We start from the raw sequence: 18,224 nt of genomic DNA, 5'->3' as shown, positions 1-18,224 counted from the left end.
CAAATGCACGTTCTCCCTACTTCCACTCAGCTCTACAACCAGCACTGCAGCTGTAATGAATGAGTATTGCAAAGTGTTCCAATAAGCTTCCGTTGTTATTATTAGCTGAATGTATTTTTTAATAGAGGAATATTTCACTTTTTCTGGTCATGGATTGGTGCATGAGGCAGAAATAATGCAGTGTGACTTGAGTTTCGCCATCAGCTGGAAGACTGTCTCCCCTTTTCTCAGCGAAGGGAGGGAGAGCGGAGGGACGGTGAGCGGAGGGACGGTGAGTGGAGTGAGGGAGAGCGAAGGGAGGGAGAGCGGAGGGAGGGAGAGCGGAGGGAGGGAGAGCGGAGGGATGGAGAGAGGAGGGAGGGAGAGCGGAGGGACGGTGAGCGGAGGGAGGGAGAGCGGAGGGAGGGAGAGCGGAGTGAGGGAGAGCGGAGGGAGGGAGAGCGGAGGGATGGAGAGAGGAGGGAGGGAGAGCGGAGGGACGGTGAGCGGAGGGAGGGAGAGCGGAGGGAGGGAGAGCGGAGGGAGGGAGAGCGGAGGGACGGTGAGTGGAGGGAGGGAGAGCGGAGGGAGGGAGAGCGGAGGGATGGAGAGAGGAGGGAGGGAGGGAGAGCGGAGGGACGGTGAGCGGAGGGAGGGAGAGCGGAGGGAGGGAGAGCGGAGGGAGGGAGAGCGGAGGGACGGTGAGCGGAGGGATGGAGAGCGGAGGGAGGGAGAGCGGAGGGAGGGAGAGCGGAGGGAGGGAGAGCGGAGGGACGGTGAGTCGGGGGAGAGGCAGCCTCACCACTGCTCCACCCTCCCCTCAAATTGACCATCAGATGCAGGCCATCCCAAAAAATATTAAGCTCACTCAGCTGTCCCTCACAAGTAATACAACAAATTATATATTACCAGTGTGATCATATACCTACATTGTTTAAATATAATTCCTAATTGGTCTGAGCAAAATAACATTGGCAGGGCAATTCAAGCATAGCCAATATGTAAGTGATAAATGCAGACATTCTGTACATTACCTTGGAAATAATGGACTGGCCTATAACCAGTATATGCAGTGGTAATGTATTGGGCCTATAGCCTACTGCATAAACCTCATTGCTACAGAACTGTGTTTAATTGGTTAATGTTGCATAGGCTTACGCTTTTAAGCCATGTTTTAAAAAATCTGAGCGGCAGATCTCAGCTTGAATATTGACTCAGAAAGTGATCTTGATCTTGAATCAGAAAAGGTTGGTGACCACTGCTCTACTCCATCGTGATAGACAGACACAGTCTCACACCTCTCCCTCTCTCTCGATTTCAATTTCAATTTAAGGGCTTTATTGGCATGGGAAACATATGTTTACATTGCTAAAGCAAGTGAACTAGGTAATAAACAAAGTCAAATTAACAATAAAAACTGACAGTAAACATTACACTCACAGAAGTTCCAAAATAATATAGACATTACACATTATGTGCAAATTATGTGCAAATAGTACAAAAGGGAAAATAAATGAACAAAAATATTGATTGTATTGACAATGGTGTTTGTTCTTCACTAGTTGCCCCTTTCTTGTGGCAACAAGTCACAAATTGTGTTGCTGTGATGGCACACTGTGGTATTTCACCCAGTAGATATGGGAGTTTATCAAAATTGTATTTGTTTTTGAATTCTTTGTGGATCTGTGTAATCTGAGGGAAATATGTGTCTCTAATATGGTCATACGTTGGACAGGAGGTTAGGAAGTGCAGCTCAGTTTCCACCTCATTTTGTGGGCAGTGTGCACATAGACAGTCTTCTCTAAAGAGCCAGGTCTGCCTACGGCGGCGTTTCTCAATTATAGCATTCCAGTTTGCTAATTTTTTTTGATAATTCTTTCCAATGTGTCAAGTAATTATATTTTAGTTTTCTCAATATTTGGTTTTGTCTAATTGTGTTGCTGTCCTGGGGCTCTGTGGGGTCTGTTTGTGAGCAGAGCCCCAGGACCAGCTTGCTTAGGGACTCTTCTCCAGGTTCATCTCTCTGTAGGTGATGGCTTTGTTATGGAAGGTTTGGGAATGGCTTCCTTTTAGGTGGTTGTAGAATTGAACAGCTGTTTTCTGGATTTTGATAATTAGCAGGTATCAGCCTAATTCTGCTCTGCATGCATTATTTTGTATTTTACTTTGTACACAGAGGATATTTTTGTAGAATTCTGCATGCAGAGTCTCAATTTGGTGTTTGTCCCATTTTGTGAATTCTTGGTTGGTGAGCAGACCCCAGACCTCACAACCATAAAGGGCAATGGGTTCTATAACTGATTCAAGTATTTTTAGCCAGGTCCTAATTGGTATGTCAAGTTTTATGTTCCTTTTGATGGCATAGAAGGCCCTTGCCTTGTCTCTCAGGTCGTTCACAGCTTTGTGGAAGTTACCTGTGGCGTTGATGCTTAGGCAGAGATATGTATAGATGTTTGTGTACTCTAGGGCAATGGTATCTAGATGGAATTTGTTTTTGTGGTCCTGGCAATTGGACCTTTTTTGTAACACCATTATTTTAGTCTTACTGAGATTTACTGTCAGGGCCCAGGTCTGACATAATCTGTCCAGAAGATCTAGGTTCTGCTGTAGGCCCTCCTTGGTTGGGGACAGAAGCACCAGATCATCAGCAAACAGTAGACATTTGACTTCATATTCTAGTAGTGTGAGGCCGGGTGCTGCCGACTCTTCTAGTGCCCTCTCCAATTCGTTGATATATATGTTGAAGAGGTTGGGGCTTAAACTGCATCCCTGTCTCACCCACGGCCCTGTGGAAAGAAATGTGTGGATTTTTTTACCATTTAAACTGCATACTTGATGTTTGTGTACATGGATTTTATAAGGTTGTATGTTTTTCCCCCAAGACCACTTTCCATCAGTTTGTATAGCAGATACTCATGCCAAATTGAGTCGAAGGCTTTTTTTAATTCAACAAAGCATGAGAAGACTTTGCCTTTGTTTTGGTATGTTTGTTTGTCAATTAGGGTGTGCAGGGTGAATACGTGGTCTGTTGTACAGTAATTTGGTAGAAAGCCAATTTGACATTTGCTCAGTACATTATTTTCACTAAGGAAATGAACGAGTCTGCTGTTAATGATAATGCAGAGGATTTTCCCAAGGTTGCTGTTGACGCATATCCCACGGTAGTTATTGGTGTCAAATTTGTCTCCATTTTTGTGGATTGGGGTGATCAGTCCTTACTTCCAAATATTGGGAAAGATGCCAGAGCCAATGATGATGTTGAAGAGTTTAAGTGTATCCAATTGGAATTTGTGGTCTGTATTTTGTATAATTTATTTGAGGATACTATCAACACCACAGGTCTTTTTGTGTTGGAGGGTATGTATGTTGTCCTCTAGTTCATTCAATGCATTTGGAGAATCCAGTGGATTCCGCTAGTCTTTAATAGTTGATTCAAAGATTTGTATTTGATCATGTATATGTTTTTATCTGTTTGCTCTTTGTTATAGGGCCAAAAAGATTGGAGAGGTGGTTTACCCATATATCTCCATTTTGGATAGATAACTCTTTGTGTTGTTTTTGTTTAGTGTTTTCCAGTATTCCCAGAAGTGGTTAGAGTCTATGGATTTTTCAATTACATAGAGCTGATTTCTGACCTGCTATTCCTTCTTTTTCCATAGTTTCTGGATTCATCATAGTGAAGGTGTAGGCTCAGGTTTTCTGGGTCTCTATGTTTTTGATTGGACAGGTTTCTCAATTTCTTTCTTAGGATTTTGCATTCATCATCAAACCATTTGTCATTGTTGTTCATTTCTTCGGTTTTCCGTTTGAAATTTTTAGATTTGATAGGGAAGCTGAGAGGTCAAATATACTGTTTACGTTTTCTACTGCCAAGTTTACACCTTCACTATTACAGTGGAACATTTTGTCCTGGAAGTTGTCTGAAAGGGATTGATTTGTTGTTTCCTAATTGTTTTTTGGTAGGTTTCCACACTACTTTCCTTCCAGCTATAGCATTTCTTAATATGGGTGTGAGGTTCTTGTCTAGTTCTGACATTTAGTTTGCCACAGACTAGTACATGTCCCTGGGCCTGGAAATGATTGATTTTCCCCTCCAGGATGTAGAATCTGTCTTCATTAACGTATGGGGATTATAGTGGGGGGATATAGGTAGCACACAGAGGACATTTTTCTCTGCTGAGATAATTTATTTTTTAATTTGTAGCCAAATGTAAAATGTTCCTGTTTTGATTTATTTAATTATTTATTTATTTAGTAAGGTCTGCTAGCATACCCCCTGAGTCTCTTCTTTGTTTCACACCCCTCTCTCTCTTCCCCTCCCTCCCTCCTCCCTTCCTTCCTTCCAGGGACAGAACTGTGAGATATCCATCAACGCCTGCATCAGTTTCCCCTGTGCCAATGGAGGGACCTGCCACGTGATCCCAGGCCAAGAGGACCAGTTCAGGTACCCACTACCCACTACTCTCTCCACACACCACACAGAGAGGCCGTCTGAAATGGTACACTATTCCCTATATATTGGGGCAGACAGAGGAGTAATATGCAGGAGGCAGTGTTGTTCCAGTGTGTGAGTGACTCTGTGAGAACCCATGGTCCATGCTGGTGTTGTTCCTCATCAGGCTTGGGGCCAGACCACTGCCACACTCTCCTCTCTTTCATTGTTCACTGTTCGGCCTTTAAACACCAATCAACCAACCCTAGCTGTCTGTCTCATCAATGATCCACATGTGGGATCTCTCCTCAGCCTTTTGATATAGCAGATTAAGGCCTTACAGCATGACCTCACTACAAAGTATCTGTTCTAGCTATGCACCGACACAAAGGTTCATCTCCTTGAGTCACTATGATGTCACTCTTTCCAGGGGTCGCAACCTTGAGGCCTCTTACAGGAGCTTTGTATATCCCCTCTCTACTTACAGCCCCCAGTCAGTCCCTCTGGAGAACTGCTAAAGGACATCACAATCGCTCATCTCCTCAGGGTCATGTTGAATCAGAAGCCGCTGGCCTTCAAAGAACAACAGGCGTTTGATAAAGCTACTCGTCTCACTAGTGACGCTTATCTCTCCTTGCTCTGCTGAGAGCCTGCCCACCACACCGCACCCATGATGCCAACCCTGTGCCACCCCTCCCGCACAGCACAGCCAGGCCAGCTAGGGAAGGCAGGCATAACAGACAAGAGAGAGAGTGACAGAGCTAGTGTGATGCCAGAGTTAAGCGGTCTACCGATTCCACACGACATTTAGTTATTAAAGCTTGATGAATGCTCTTCCACATAGGATCTTACAGGGACACACGTCTAATTGGAGTTATTGAATTCACAGACAGACCTGATTACATTACATTTCAAATGTCACTGGAGTTCTACCCTTGTTGTTATTCAAATTGAAGTGCAGGTCTTAGGCTTTCAAAGGGCATTAGTCCTTAATAGATGGGCCAGGGCCACAGAGCAGAGGGCATCTGGAGCGTGAATTTGAAGTGAAGTGGAATGAAACCCAGTACACTTCCATGACTTTGGCAGTGTCCTAACTAACTATCTGTGACTGCTATCCTGTCTCTCTCCTCCCAAGCTGTACGTGTCCTCCTGGGTACGAGGGTCTGCAGTGTGAGGTGAATCCTGACGATTGTGAGGACAATGACTGTGAGAACAACTCTACCTGTGTGGACAGCATAAACAACTATACCTGCTTCTGCCCCCCAAACTTCATAGGTATGATACACATTTTATCAAAATGTCGAATAGACATGCAGACAAATGAATTCATGCAGAGAGTGGAATAATAGCCTACATACATTGATGTTATTTGGCAGGTCACAGATCTGCTCTCGGGAACAATTCTATGTGGGTGGGTTGGGATGCGAAGAAAAATCTGTCCTGATGTCGGGTATCGGGTGGGGCTCAGAATTGATGTGGCAGTGGAGGGTGGGAGGCAGTTGCTGTAATACACTTCTTATGTTAGTGTAATACACTTCTTATGATAGTGTAATACACTTCTTATGTTGCTGTAATACACTTCTTATGTTGCTGTAATACACGTCTTATGTTAGTGTAATACACTTCTCATGTTAGTTTAATACACTTCGTATCCTACTGTAATACACTTATTATCCTACTGTAATAAACTTATTATCCTACTGTAATAAACTTCTTATCCTACTGTAATACACTTCTTATGCTACTGTAATAAACTTCTTATCCTACTGTAATACACTTATTATGTTAGTGTAATACACTTCTTATGTTAGTGTAATACACTTCTTATGTTAGTGTAATACACTTCTTATGTTAGTGTAATACACTTCTTATGTTAGTGTAATAGACTTATTATGCTACTGTAATACGCTTCTTATCCTACTGTAATACACTTCTTATTCTACTGTAATACACTTCTTATGTTAGTGTAATACACTTATTATGCTACTGTAATAAACTTATTTTCCTACTGTAATACACTTCTTATCCAACTGTAATACACTTCTTATGTTAGTGTGGTACACTTCTTGTGTTACTGTAATACACTTCTTATGTTGCTGTAATACACTTCTTATGTTAGTGTAATACACTTCTTATGTTAGTGTAATACACTTCTTATGTTAGTGTAATACACTTCTCATGTTAGTATAATACACTTCGTATCCTACTGTAATACACTTATTATCCTACTGTAATACACGTATTATCCTACTGTAATAAACTTCTTCTCCTACTGTAATACACTTCTTATGCTACTGTAATAAACTTCTTATCCTACTGTAATACACTTCTTATCCTACTGTAATACACTTCTTATGTTAGTGTAATACACTTCTTATGTTACTGTAATACACTTCTTATGTTGCTGTAATACACTTATGTTAGTGTAATACACTTCTGTTAGTGTAATACACTTCTTATGTTAGTGTAATACACTTCTCATGTTAGTATAATACACTTCGTATCCTACTGTAATACACTTCTTATCCTACTGTATTACACTTCTTATGCTACTGTAATACACTTCTTATCCTACTGTAATACACTTCTTATCCTACTGTAATACACTTCTTATGTTAGTGTAATACACTTATTATGTTAGTGTAATACACTTATTTTCCTACTGTAATACACTTCTTATCCAACTGTAATACACTTCTTATGTTAGTGTGGTACAGTTCTTGTGTTACTGTAATACACTTCTTATGTTGCTGTAATACACTTCTTATGTTAGTGTAATACACTTCTTATGTTAGTGTAATACACTTCTTATGTTAGTGTAATACACTTCTCATGTTAGTATAATACACTTCGTATCCTACTGTAATACACTTATTATCCTACTGTAATACACTTATTATCCTACTGTAATAAACTTCTTCTCCTACTGTAATACACTTCTTATGCTACTGTAATAAACTTCTTATCCTACTGTAATACACTTCTTATCCTACTGTAATACACTTCTTATGTTAGTGTAATACACTTCTTATGTTACTGTAATACACTTCTTATGTTGCTGTAATACACTTATGTTAGTGTAATACACTTCTGTTAGTGTAATACACTTCTTATGTTAGTGTAATACACTTCTAATGTTAGTATAATACACTTTGTATCCTACTGCAATACACTTCCTATCCTACTGTATTACACTTCTTATGCTACTGTAATACACTTCTTATCCTACTGTAATACACTTCTTATCCTACTGTAATACACTTCTTATGTTAGTGTAATACACTTCTTATGTTAGTGTAATACACTTATTATGCTACTGTAATAAGCTTCTTATTCTACTGTAATACACTCCTTATCCTACTGTAATACACTTCTTATGTTAGTGTAATACACTTATTATGCTACTGTAATACGCTTCTTATCCTACTGTAATACACTTCCTATCCTACTGTAATACACTTCTTATGTTAGTGTAGTACACTTCTTGTGTTACTGTAATGCACTTCTTATGTTGCTGTAATACACTTCTTATGTTAGTGTAATACACTTCTTATGTTAATGTAATACACTACTTATGATAGTGTAATACACTTATTTTCCTACTGTAATACACTTCTCATGTTAGTGTAATACACTTCGTATCCTACTGAAATACACTTATTATCCTACTGTAATATACTTCTTATCCTACTGTAATACATTTCTTATGCTACTGTAATACACTTCTTATGCTACTGTAATACACTTCTTATCCTAGTGTAATACACTTCTTATCCTACTGTAAACACGTATTATCCTACTCTAATACACTTCTTATGCTACTGTAATATACTACTTATGTTACTGTAAGCCACTACTTATGCTACTGTAATATACCACTTATGCTACTGTAATACACTTCTTATGCTACTGTACACTTTTTATTTTACTCTAATACACTTCTTATGCTACTGTAATAAACTACTTATGGTACTGTAATACATTTATGCTACTCTAATACACTTCCTATGTTACTGTAATACACTATTTATGTTACTGTAATACACTTCTTATGCTTGTCGTGCCTTTGGCTATGCCGGATTAAGGGATATGACATGCTATTAATTTCTCTGTAATTAATATTACTTGATTAAGCTAATCAGGTAAATAATTAACTAGAAAGTCGGGGCACCACAAAATAATATTTATAGAGCTGTTATCTTAAGAATAAACTCTTAAAGACTCTTACATTGAAACAGAATGAATCATACATTGATTACAAATTATGTCATAAAGGAAAACGTCCCTGGTGGACGGAGCAGATATGACGGCTGGTTACACAGAGAAAGGGGGTTGGGTTTTGAATGAAAGAGTGGGAAGACTGAGTAACAAAGGGAGAAACTATGCTATCGTAAATACAGTATCTTATGCATTCTAAATTTACTCTGAGCTGCGCTTCTGTAGCTTGGTCGTAGATAGTAGGCCGGGTTGCCCAACAGGGATCTCTTGTCCTTTGAAGAATGTCTCTGGTGGTAAACTGGATACTTGGTAGTACCGTCGTCATGTGGTAGACAGATGCTCTGTCCGTCCTCTCCTAGCCCACGTCTACAGTTGCTGCGCTAATGCAATGGCTAGGAGGTATCACTTCTTTAGTGAATAAGGGTTCAAAGTTCATACCAAGTTGCCATGCTATATGCTCATGCTATATTCTGGCTGGTAAAGTCGAAATTCATCCTTCCGGGGTGTAGGTCGTCACCTTCACATTGAAATTCAATGCTAAATTCGTTAGGTTCTCTAAGGTTGGCTTAGTTCTGTAGGTGGTCTTTGTCCTTTCAACGTAGGGACCTCAAGTCCACACGTCCTTGGAATAGAAAGTTACATTTTCGTCAAGGGGCTTATATAGGATTGGGAGAGAGGGCCGTGTTTCGGAGTTTATAACCCATGTCTGTTTACTTGGGCGTTGCCTCTGAGTGAGCAGAGTTTCACTATGATAAACCATCATTTAAGAAGCTAAAACTTACATTCAATCTTTTCACAAATATTTTCATATTTAAACATTTAAATTGCACAACAATTCCATGTGAATCTGATAACTAGAACGTGTCGACTTTCCAAGATACAGTTTATGTCGTCCGATCATCAGTAATCATGTCTCAGACGCCAACCGAACTGACATCATATTAATTTAGTACCAACACATATTTTCAACTGGTTGGATTACCGAAATGTGGTTCCTTTTCCCACCTTATGATGTTCCCAGAATCTCTATGTTAACAAAGGGCTTTTTCAAGAGTCAACTCTATAGAGTAGAGAGAGAGAAACGGGGGGGGGGGGTTTATGGGGGTCATAAACCTCCCCCATCAAGCCAACATCATGACATGCTACTGTAATACACTTCTTATGTTAGTGTAATACACTTCTTATGTTAGTGTAATACACTTCTTATGTTGCTGTAATACACTTCTTAACCTACTGTAATACACTTCTTATGTTGCTGTAATACACTTCTTAACCTACTGTAATACACTTCTTAACCTACTGTAATACACTTATTATGTTACTGTAATACACTTCTTAACCTACTGTAATACACTTATTATGTTACTGTAATACACTTCTTTACCTACTGTAATACACTTCTTATGTTGCTGTAATACACTTCTTAACCTACTGTAATACACTTCTTAACCTACTGTAATACACTTCTTAACCTACTGTAATACACTTATTATGTTACTGTAATACACTTCTTAACCTACTGTAATACACTTATTATGTTACTGTAATACACTTCTTAACCTACTGTAATACACTTCTTATGTTGTTGTAATACACTTCTTAACCTACTGTAATACACTTCTTAACCTACTGTAATACACTTATTATGTTACTGTAATACACTTCTTAACCTACTGTAATACACTTATTATGTTACTGTAATGCACTTCTTAACCTACTGTAATACACTTATTATCAACTAATGCTGTTATATTGCCCACCCTAGAAAATGATGCAACCACATAAAGATAAAGGTTAGCTTCAACATAGACAAAATCCTAAACTCTAAAACTGCACCTAAACAAACCCCCAAAAAATGTTTTTTCTGCTAGTCTAAAATGGACAGCAGCAGTTGCGGGCATCTCCTCAGTTAGGCATCATGGGCAGTCGCCGCCATCACCTGCCCGTCACAAGGAAGGGAGGGTGCTGATCTGAGCAGCTGCTCCACGCGCACCAACCCTGTCATTACCACCGCATGCCTTGTAGGCCTGGCCCCCCAGTGTGGGCATGTGGGCCCCTGGGCCAGCGGCTTGCAGCTCACGCGTTCTTGTGAAGAAGCGGTCACAGGCCGGCTCCGGGGGAAGTCCACAGGCTAACCCAGCAATTAGACGTCTCTGTGCTCCAGAGACAAATCTAAGACTGTGACTACATGGTGTAGACTAGAGAGCCTGTGGACATGGACCATTGGACTAGAGAGAGAAAGCATCTTGCTGGCCTGTGGACCAGGACCATTAGACTAGAGAGAAAAAGCATCTTGCTGGCCTGTGGACATGGACCATTAGACTAGAGAGAGAAAGCATCTTGCTGGCCTGTGGACCAGGACCATTAGACTAGAGAGAGAAAGTATCTTGCTGGCCTGTGGACCAGGACCATTAGACTAAAAAGAGAAAGCATCTTGCTGGCCTGTGGACCAGGACCATTAGACTAGAGACAGAAAGCATCTTTCTGGCCTGTGGACCAGGACCATTAGACTAGAGAGAGAAAGCATCTTGCTGGCCTGTGGACCAGGACCATTAGACTAGAGAGAGAAAGCATCTTGCTGGCCTGTGGACCAGGACCATTAGACTAGAGAGAGAAAGCATCTTGCTGGCCTGTGGACCAGGACCATTAGACTAGAGATAAAAAGCATCTTGCTGGCCTGTGGACATGGACCATTAGACTAGAGAGAGAAAGCATCTTGCTGGCCTGTAGACCAGGACCATTAGACTAGAGAGAGAAAGCATCTTGCTGGCCTGTAGACCAGGACCATTAGACTAGAGAGAGAAAGCATCTTGCTGGCCTGTAGACCAGGAACATTAGACTAGAGAGAGAAAGCATCTTGCTGGCCTGTAGACCAGGACCATTAGACTAGAGAGAGAAAGCATCTTGCTGGCCTGTAGACCAGGAACATTAGACTAGAGAGAGAAAGCATCTTGCTGGCCTGTAGACCAGGAACATTAGACTAGAGAGAGAAAGCATCTTGCTGGCCTGTAGACCAGGAACATTAGACTAGAGAGAGAAAGCATCTTGCTGGCCTGTAGACCAGGAACATTAGACTAGAGAGAGAAAGCATCTTGCTGGCCTGTGGACCATGACCATTAGACCCTGGGAACATTATGTTAAGGAGGGAGGGAGGAGGATGAGGGAGATGATGGGGAATTCGATAGGTGGCTTTCCAATTGGCCGGTTGGTTGACCCTCTACTGTGTGAGATGACCAGCCTCTCTTCTCCTCTGCTGCAGCCAATACGAGCTATCTTGACCTCTGTTCTCTCAGCTCTCTGAGTGACAGGGCAGAACTGCTCTCAGTGTGTGGACATTGTGTGTGTGTGTGTGTGTGTGTGTGTGTGTGTGTGTGTGTGTGTGTGTGTGTGTGTGTGTGTGTGTGTTACCTCTATCTGGGTTAAGTGGTCTGGACCCTCCTGGTTATCAGGACCATGAGACATCTATAAACCTTCCTCTCTCTTTCTTCCTTTACAAGCTGACAGATCTGACATGGGAAAAGGTCAGGCTCTTTCTTCCTTTACAAGCTGACAGATCTGACATGGGAAAAGGTCAGTCTCTTTCTTCCTTTACAAGCTGACAGATCTGACATCAATCTCTTTCTTCCTTTACAAGCTGACCGATCTGATATCAGTCTCTTTCTTCCTTTACAAGCTGACAGATCTGACATGGGAAAAGGTCAGTCTCTTTCTTCCTTTACAAGCTGACCGATCTGACATCAGTCTCTTTCTTCCTTTACAAGCTGACCGATCTGACATGGGAAAAGGTCAGTCTCTTTCTTCCTTTACAAGCTGACAGATCTGATATCAGTCTCTTTCTTCCTATACAAGCTGACCGATCTGACATGGGAAAAGGTCAGTCTCTTTCTTCCTTTACAAGCTGACAGATCTGACATGGGAAAAGGTCAGTCTCTTTCTTCCTTTACAAGCTGACCGATCTGACATCAGTCTCTTTCTTCCTTTACAAGCTGACCGATCTGACATCAGTCTCTTTCTTCCTTTACAAGCTGACCGATCTGACATCAGTCTCTTTCTTCCTTTACAAGCTGACCGATCTGACATGGGAAAAGGTCAGTCTCTTTCTTCCTTTACAAGCTGACAGATCTGACATCAGTCTCTTTCTTCCTTTACAAGCTGACAGATCTGACATCAGTCTCTTTCTTCCTTTACAAGTTGACCGATCTGACATGGGAAAAGGTCAGTCTCTTTCTTCCTATACAAGCTGACCGATCTGACATGGGAAAAGGTCAGTCTCTTTCTTCCTTTACAAGTTGACAGATCTGACATCAGTCTCTTTCTTCCTTTACAAGCTGACCGATCTGACATGGGAAAAGGTCAGTCTCTTTCTTTCTTTACAAGCTGACAGATCTGACATCAGTCTCTTTCTTCCTATACAAGCTGACAGATCTGACATGGGAAAAGGTCAGTCTCTTTCTTCCTTTACAAGCTGACCGATCTGACATCAGTCTCTTTCTTCCTTTACAAGCTGACAGATCTGACATGGGAAAAGGTCAGTCTCTTTCTTCCTTTACAAGCTGACAGATCTGACATCAGTCTCTTTCTTCCTTTACAAGCTGACCGATCTGACATGGGAAAAGGTCAGTCTCTTTCTTCCTTTACAAGCTGACAGATCTGACATCAGTCTCTTTCTTCCTTTACAAGCTGACCGATCTGACATGGGAAAAGGTCAGTCTCTTTCTTCCTATACAAGCTGACCGATCTGACATGGGAAAAGGTCAGTCTCTTTCTTCCTATACAAGCTGACAGATCTGACATGGGAAAAGGTCAGTCTCTTTCTCTCTACCCACCTTCTCTGTATTTCTCCTTATGTTATTTTCCCCCTGTAAAACAGAACTACTGCTAACTAGATGGGAAATTATTTGTTTTTCATATCGAATACGATACATATTGATTCTCATTTAGCCAATGACTTTCAGGTCTTCGCACCAATCGAAACCAGAACTAGGCTTTGAGCAGTGAGAACGGGCAGACTCAGACATGCACCATAGAAACCCAATTGGAGTGGATTTCCTCTGTAACGCAGCGGGCTGTTGGGGATGCTGGGATATGGGCAGGCTTCTCCAAGGCTCCACCACGAGGCTGCAGGATGAGGGAGAGGCAGAGGAAACAGACCTGGCAGTAGAGGGAGGGAGGGTAAAGCAGTGGAGGAGAGGCCTGTGCTGTGAAATCCTGGCTGAGCCCCAGCCACCCCACTGTTAGAGGAGCAGATCTAGCCAAGCAGGTGGACAGAGACAGAGGGTTTATTGAACTGGCCGTGCAGTGATTTAGTGGATTCCAATGGGGCCTTGCCTGGGCAGGTAAAGCCCCGTATTCCGTGCAGATTACAGCACAATATAATACATGTGTTTCAACCCCCAACCCCCACTCTATGGGAGAGTGGAGCAGGCCGGCAGTATAAACATGACCCAACTGTTGAATGCTGAGAAAGCCAGGATGGTGCTTTAGGAAGCCATCATAATACAATGGGACAAATCACAAAACACTCAACATTACACACAATCCCAGGCTCATATATATACAATGCACTAGAATAATCGCACAATAAGGCACTAAGTCAAATCATGACAGACGTTAGCCAGTATTATGTATGTCGGAAAATTACGTTTCAGGCCATGAACTCACCATCTCTCTGTTCTCTATTATCTTGTGTGTGTGTGTGTGTGTGTGTGTGTGTGTGTGTGTGTGTGTCTTCCCAGGGGATCTATGTGAGGAGGGAGTGGACCCCTGTATGCAAGGCTTTGACCCCTGCCAGCATGACTCCAAGTGCCTCCCCCTCACCAAAGGCTACAGGTGAGTGACATGCAGCTCTCAGATGGGGGCGAAACTACAAAAGGTCAGAAGTCACCAGAGGCAGCCCATAGGAAGTGACCTGTCATCAGGACAACCTGGTCTGTTCTGTTCCTCCAACATGTTAATATCCTGTTATTTTATGAGGAAAACTAACTCTAGTGTACGTGACTGTGCTGTTTAAAAGCACACTACTGCAGTAGAACTGCAGTTTTTCTATGTTAGAAAGAGCAAGAGAGTGGGTTTAAGGTAGTAAAGAGAGTTCAGTCACAGAAAGAAGAACTGTTCAGCGCCAGTTGTTAAGAGGACATTTATATAGTGAGTTCAATACATGAAGTTCCCTCTCAGGAAATAAAAGTGATTGGATTTGAATAACATGTTCAGAGAGAATTGAAATTGAATTGAATTGAGAAAGAGAGAGTAGAGAGAGAGAGAGAGAGAAAGAGAGAGAAGGGTGGAGGGAGAGAAAGAGAGCGAGAGAGAGTAAGAGAGGGGGAGAGAGAGAGAGAGAGAGAGAGAGCGAAAGAGTAGCGAGAGATAGAGAGAGAGGGGGGAGAGAAAGAGAGAGTTGGGGAGAGAGAGGGAGTGAGGAGAGGGAGAGAGAGAGGGAGTGAGAGAGAGAGAGAGAGAAGGGGAGGGGGAGAGAGAAAGAGAACGAGACTGTATCCTTTGTAACATTGTACCTCTTTATTTCCTGTGTCAGGTGTGAGTGCCTGCCAGGCTATGTAGGCCAGCACTGTGAGCAGGACTACAACGACTGTCTGGAGAACAAGTGTCAGCACGGGGCCGAGTGTGTGGACGCTGTCAATGGATACACCTGTGTGTGTAAAGAGGGCTTCAGGTGAGTCCACACACAGGACAGACACACACGCGCACAGGCTGATCTTACTGCAAAGGCTGACGTAGGCTCAGTGCCGCAACAGCATCAGGCCAGCTGCAGAGCACACACACACACACACATACACACACACACACACACACCAGACTGTGAGGAGCTACAGATGGTGCTTTATTATCCTCCACTTGGCTGTCTAGTCTGAGGCGTGCAGTGCAGGATGGTGCAGGGTGGTAAGGTTGATGTGGGGTGGTGTGGGCCACTGTTGGGTGTTGCTTGGATATGCGGTGCGGGGTGTTGTGGGGTGGTGCAGGGTGGTGCAAGGTGGTGTGGAGAGGTGCGGGGTGTTGTGTTGCAGTGTGGGGTGGTGCAGGGTAGTGCGGGGTGGTGTGGAGTGGTGGTAAGGGTGATGTGGGGCAGTGTGGGGTGTTGCTTGGATGTGCGGAGTGTTGTGCGGTGGTGCAGGGTGGTGCTGGATGGTGCAGTGTGCTGGGTGGTGTTTGGTGGTGCAGGGTGGTGTGCGGTGGTGCAGGGTGGTGCAGTGTGCTGGGTGGTGTTTGGTGGTGCAGGGTGGTGCAGATTGGTGCAGAGGGCTGGTTGGTGTTTGGTGGTGCAGGGTGGTGCAGAGTGGTGCAGAGTGGTGCAGGGTGGTGCAGAGTGGTGCAGGGTGGTGTAGAGTGGTGCAGGGTGGTGCAGAATGGTGTTTGGTGGTGCAGGCTGGTGCAGAGTGGTGCAGTGTGCTGGGTGGTGTTTGGTGGTGCAGGGTGGTGCAGAGTGGTGCAGAGTGGTGCAGGGTGGTGCAGAATGGTGTTTGGTGGTGCAGGGTGGTGCAGAGTGGTGCAGTGTGCTGGGTGGTTTTTGGTGGTGCAGGGTGGTGCAGAGTGGTGCAGGGTGGTGTGGGGTGGTGCGGAATGGTGCAGTGTGCTCGGTGGTATTTGGTGGTGCAGAGAGGTATGGGGTGGTGAAGGGTGGTGCAAGGTGGTATTTGGTGGTGCAGAGAGGTGTGGGGTGGTGCAGGGTGTGTATAATCATGATGGGAGTGACCATGGTGGAGTGTGTGTGGCAGCTTAATTGAGTGTGATATTAACCCACACATCTGTCTCTGTCATCCTGTAGTGGTCTGTTCTGCGAGAACCCTCCCCCTATGATCCTGCTGCAGACCAGCCCATGTGACCAGTCAGAGTGTCAGAACGGAGCCCAGTGTCTAGTGATGGCTGGGGAGCCTGTGTGCCACTGTCTGCCTGGCTTCGCCGGAAACAAGTGCCACAAGATCGTTACCGTCCATCTGCTGGGCAAAGATGCCTACCTGGCGCTGTCCAGCGCCAAGATACGCAACTCTGCCCACATCTCCCTACAGGTACTGTATAACCTTTCACCCCTCACATCACTGTGGGTTTGTATGTAATGACACCCTATTCCCTATGTAGTTCACTACGTTTGACCAGGGCCCAGACCCAGCCCTCATTCACACAGACACAATGACATTGACATCTATCTAGTTAGGGCTGGAATTGTCTTGTTTCAAGACAATTCTTCTATATGATAGCCCTATGAGTCTGAGTAGTCAAGCTGTCTCCCTATAACTGATCATACGTCCCATAACGTCATACTCTACCTCATGCACCATTATCAGGAATGGATGATAGCACTTAAGGTTAATAAGAGAGAGAAAGAACAGTCTCTCCTCAACACCTTGTCTTGGGGATTAAGTAGTGAGTTGTGCACACTAGCCCCCATCAACGCAGCACTTCAAGTATAGAATGTAGCACCCTTGGGAAAGATATTAGAGGGATATTTTTCTTAAGAGGCTAGCATAAAAAAAACTCTCTCTCTACCTGCATCCCATATGGCACCCTATTCCTTATGTGCACTACTTTTGACCAAAGCCCATAGTCTGTAGTGCACTACATAGGGACTAGGTTGCCATTTGGAACGCACATTCTATTATTGGAGCCGTCTGGCTCTGAGCTACCACCAGACACCACAGGGACGGTGGGACGGTGACATTATTATAATGTCACCTTTTGTTCACTAGCATGAATAATGTGGCTTGAGGGGATATGTATTATGGTAATAGAGTGTCGGCATGGCGACCATTATCAGCCCAATCACTGGCAGTGAGCCACGGCCGGCGGATCGCATCTTACCTCCAAATGAGCTGATGTGCTTGTTGGCGAGGGGGCACGCTAATGTTAATTAAAAATACTGAGGTAAAAATAAAACACTTGGTCTTAATCTCTGTGCTAAAGGTGACAGCATGACTTTGAGTATTGTACGTAACTAGGTTAGGTAGATACACGGCCTAAAGGAAATGGAGCTGGCCCATTCCTAAAGCAGTGTTCAGTTTGTACATTCTGCCACAGTTTTAGACACGATACATGAAACAACATGGAAAACATAGTTTCAAGTTAAAATAGAAAAGTACAGTTTTCAAATAAAATACACTTTGTATTTTTGTAAGCCACTCTGTTGCATACTATGCAAAGTAACCATCTCCCCATGCCATATGTTTCCATTTCAAATACAGTAACTACAGAATGGTATCCTTCAGGTTTCCATCCAATTGGTGACAGATTTTAATGTGAATACTTTAGAATCTGCGTGAAGAAGATATGAGCATTTTGCCACCAATAGTGTTTCCACCAAATTAACTTTTTGCGGATAAAAATCAATGCGTGAAGATGTATCGCTCACTAAATGTACTTTTGAGGAAGTTTTCATGCACCGAATAAAAATCGAAAGATTAATATGTTTCCATCACATTTTCAACTCAACCGATAGTTTTGTCACGTGGGCTCCATCCAACAGCTCACAGATACAGTGTGCGGGTATAGTCTACATGATGACATTACTATGGATAAGAGCGAGAATATTTGTATTTGTCAAACGTCAGTCAAGCATCGATCGTCATGTCGAATGCGGGACGCTGGCACA

General features: G+C 43.1%; 1 protein-coding gene across 1 annotated transcript in view; it reads left to right on the top strand.

Annotated features, from left to right (window-relative positions):
* Positions 1-18,224, top strand: part of LOC139390668 (slit homolog 3 protein-like) — a 425,054-nt gene that overhangs the window by 370,769 nt on the left and 36,061 nt on the right. Inside the window, exons 27-31 of the mRNA XM_071137941.1 lie at positions 4,326-4,423; positions 5,547-5,686; positions 14,365-14,458; positions 15,159-15,296; positions 16,407-16,647. Of these exons, the coding sequence (XP_070994042.1) occupies positions 4,326-4,423; positions 5,547-5,686; positions 14,365-14,458; positions 15,159-15,296; positions 16,407-16,647 (711 nt within the window). The remainder of the gene's footprint in view (positions 1-4,325; positions 4,424-5,546; positions 5,687-14,364; positions 14,459-15,158; positions 15,297-16,406; positions 16,648-18,224) is intronic.

The sequence above is a fragment of the Oncorhynchus clarkii genome, chromosome 31 (genome assembly GCF_045791955.1).
Source record: "Oncorhynchus clarkii lewisi isolate Uvic-CL-2024 chromosome 31, UVic_Ocla_1.0, whole genome shotgun sequence".
NCBI classification, from domain to species: domain Eukaryota; kingdom Metazoa; phylum Chordata; class Actinopteri; order Salmoniformes; family Salmonidae; genus Oncorhynchus; species Oncorhynchus clarkii.
Note: the sequence above shows the minus strand (reverse complement) of the source record. Positions and strands in the feature narration are given on the sequence as shown.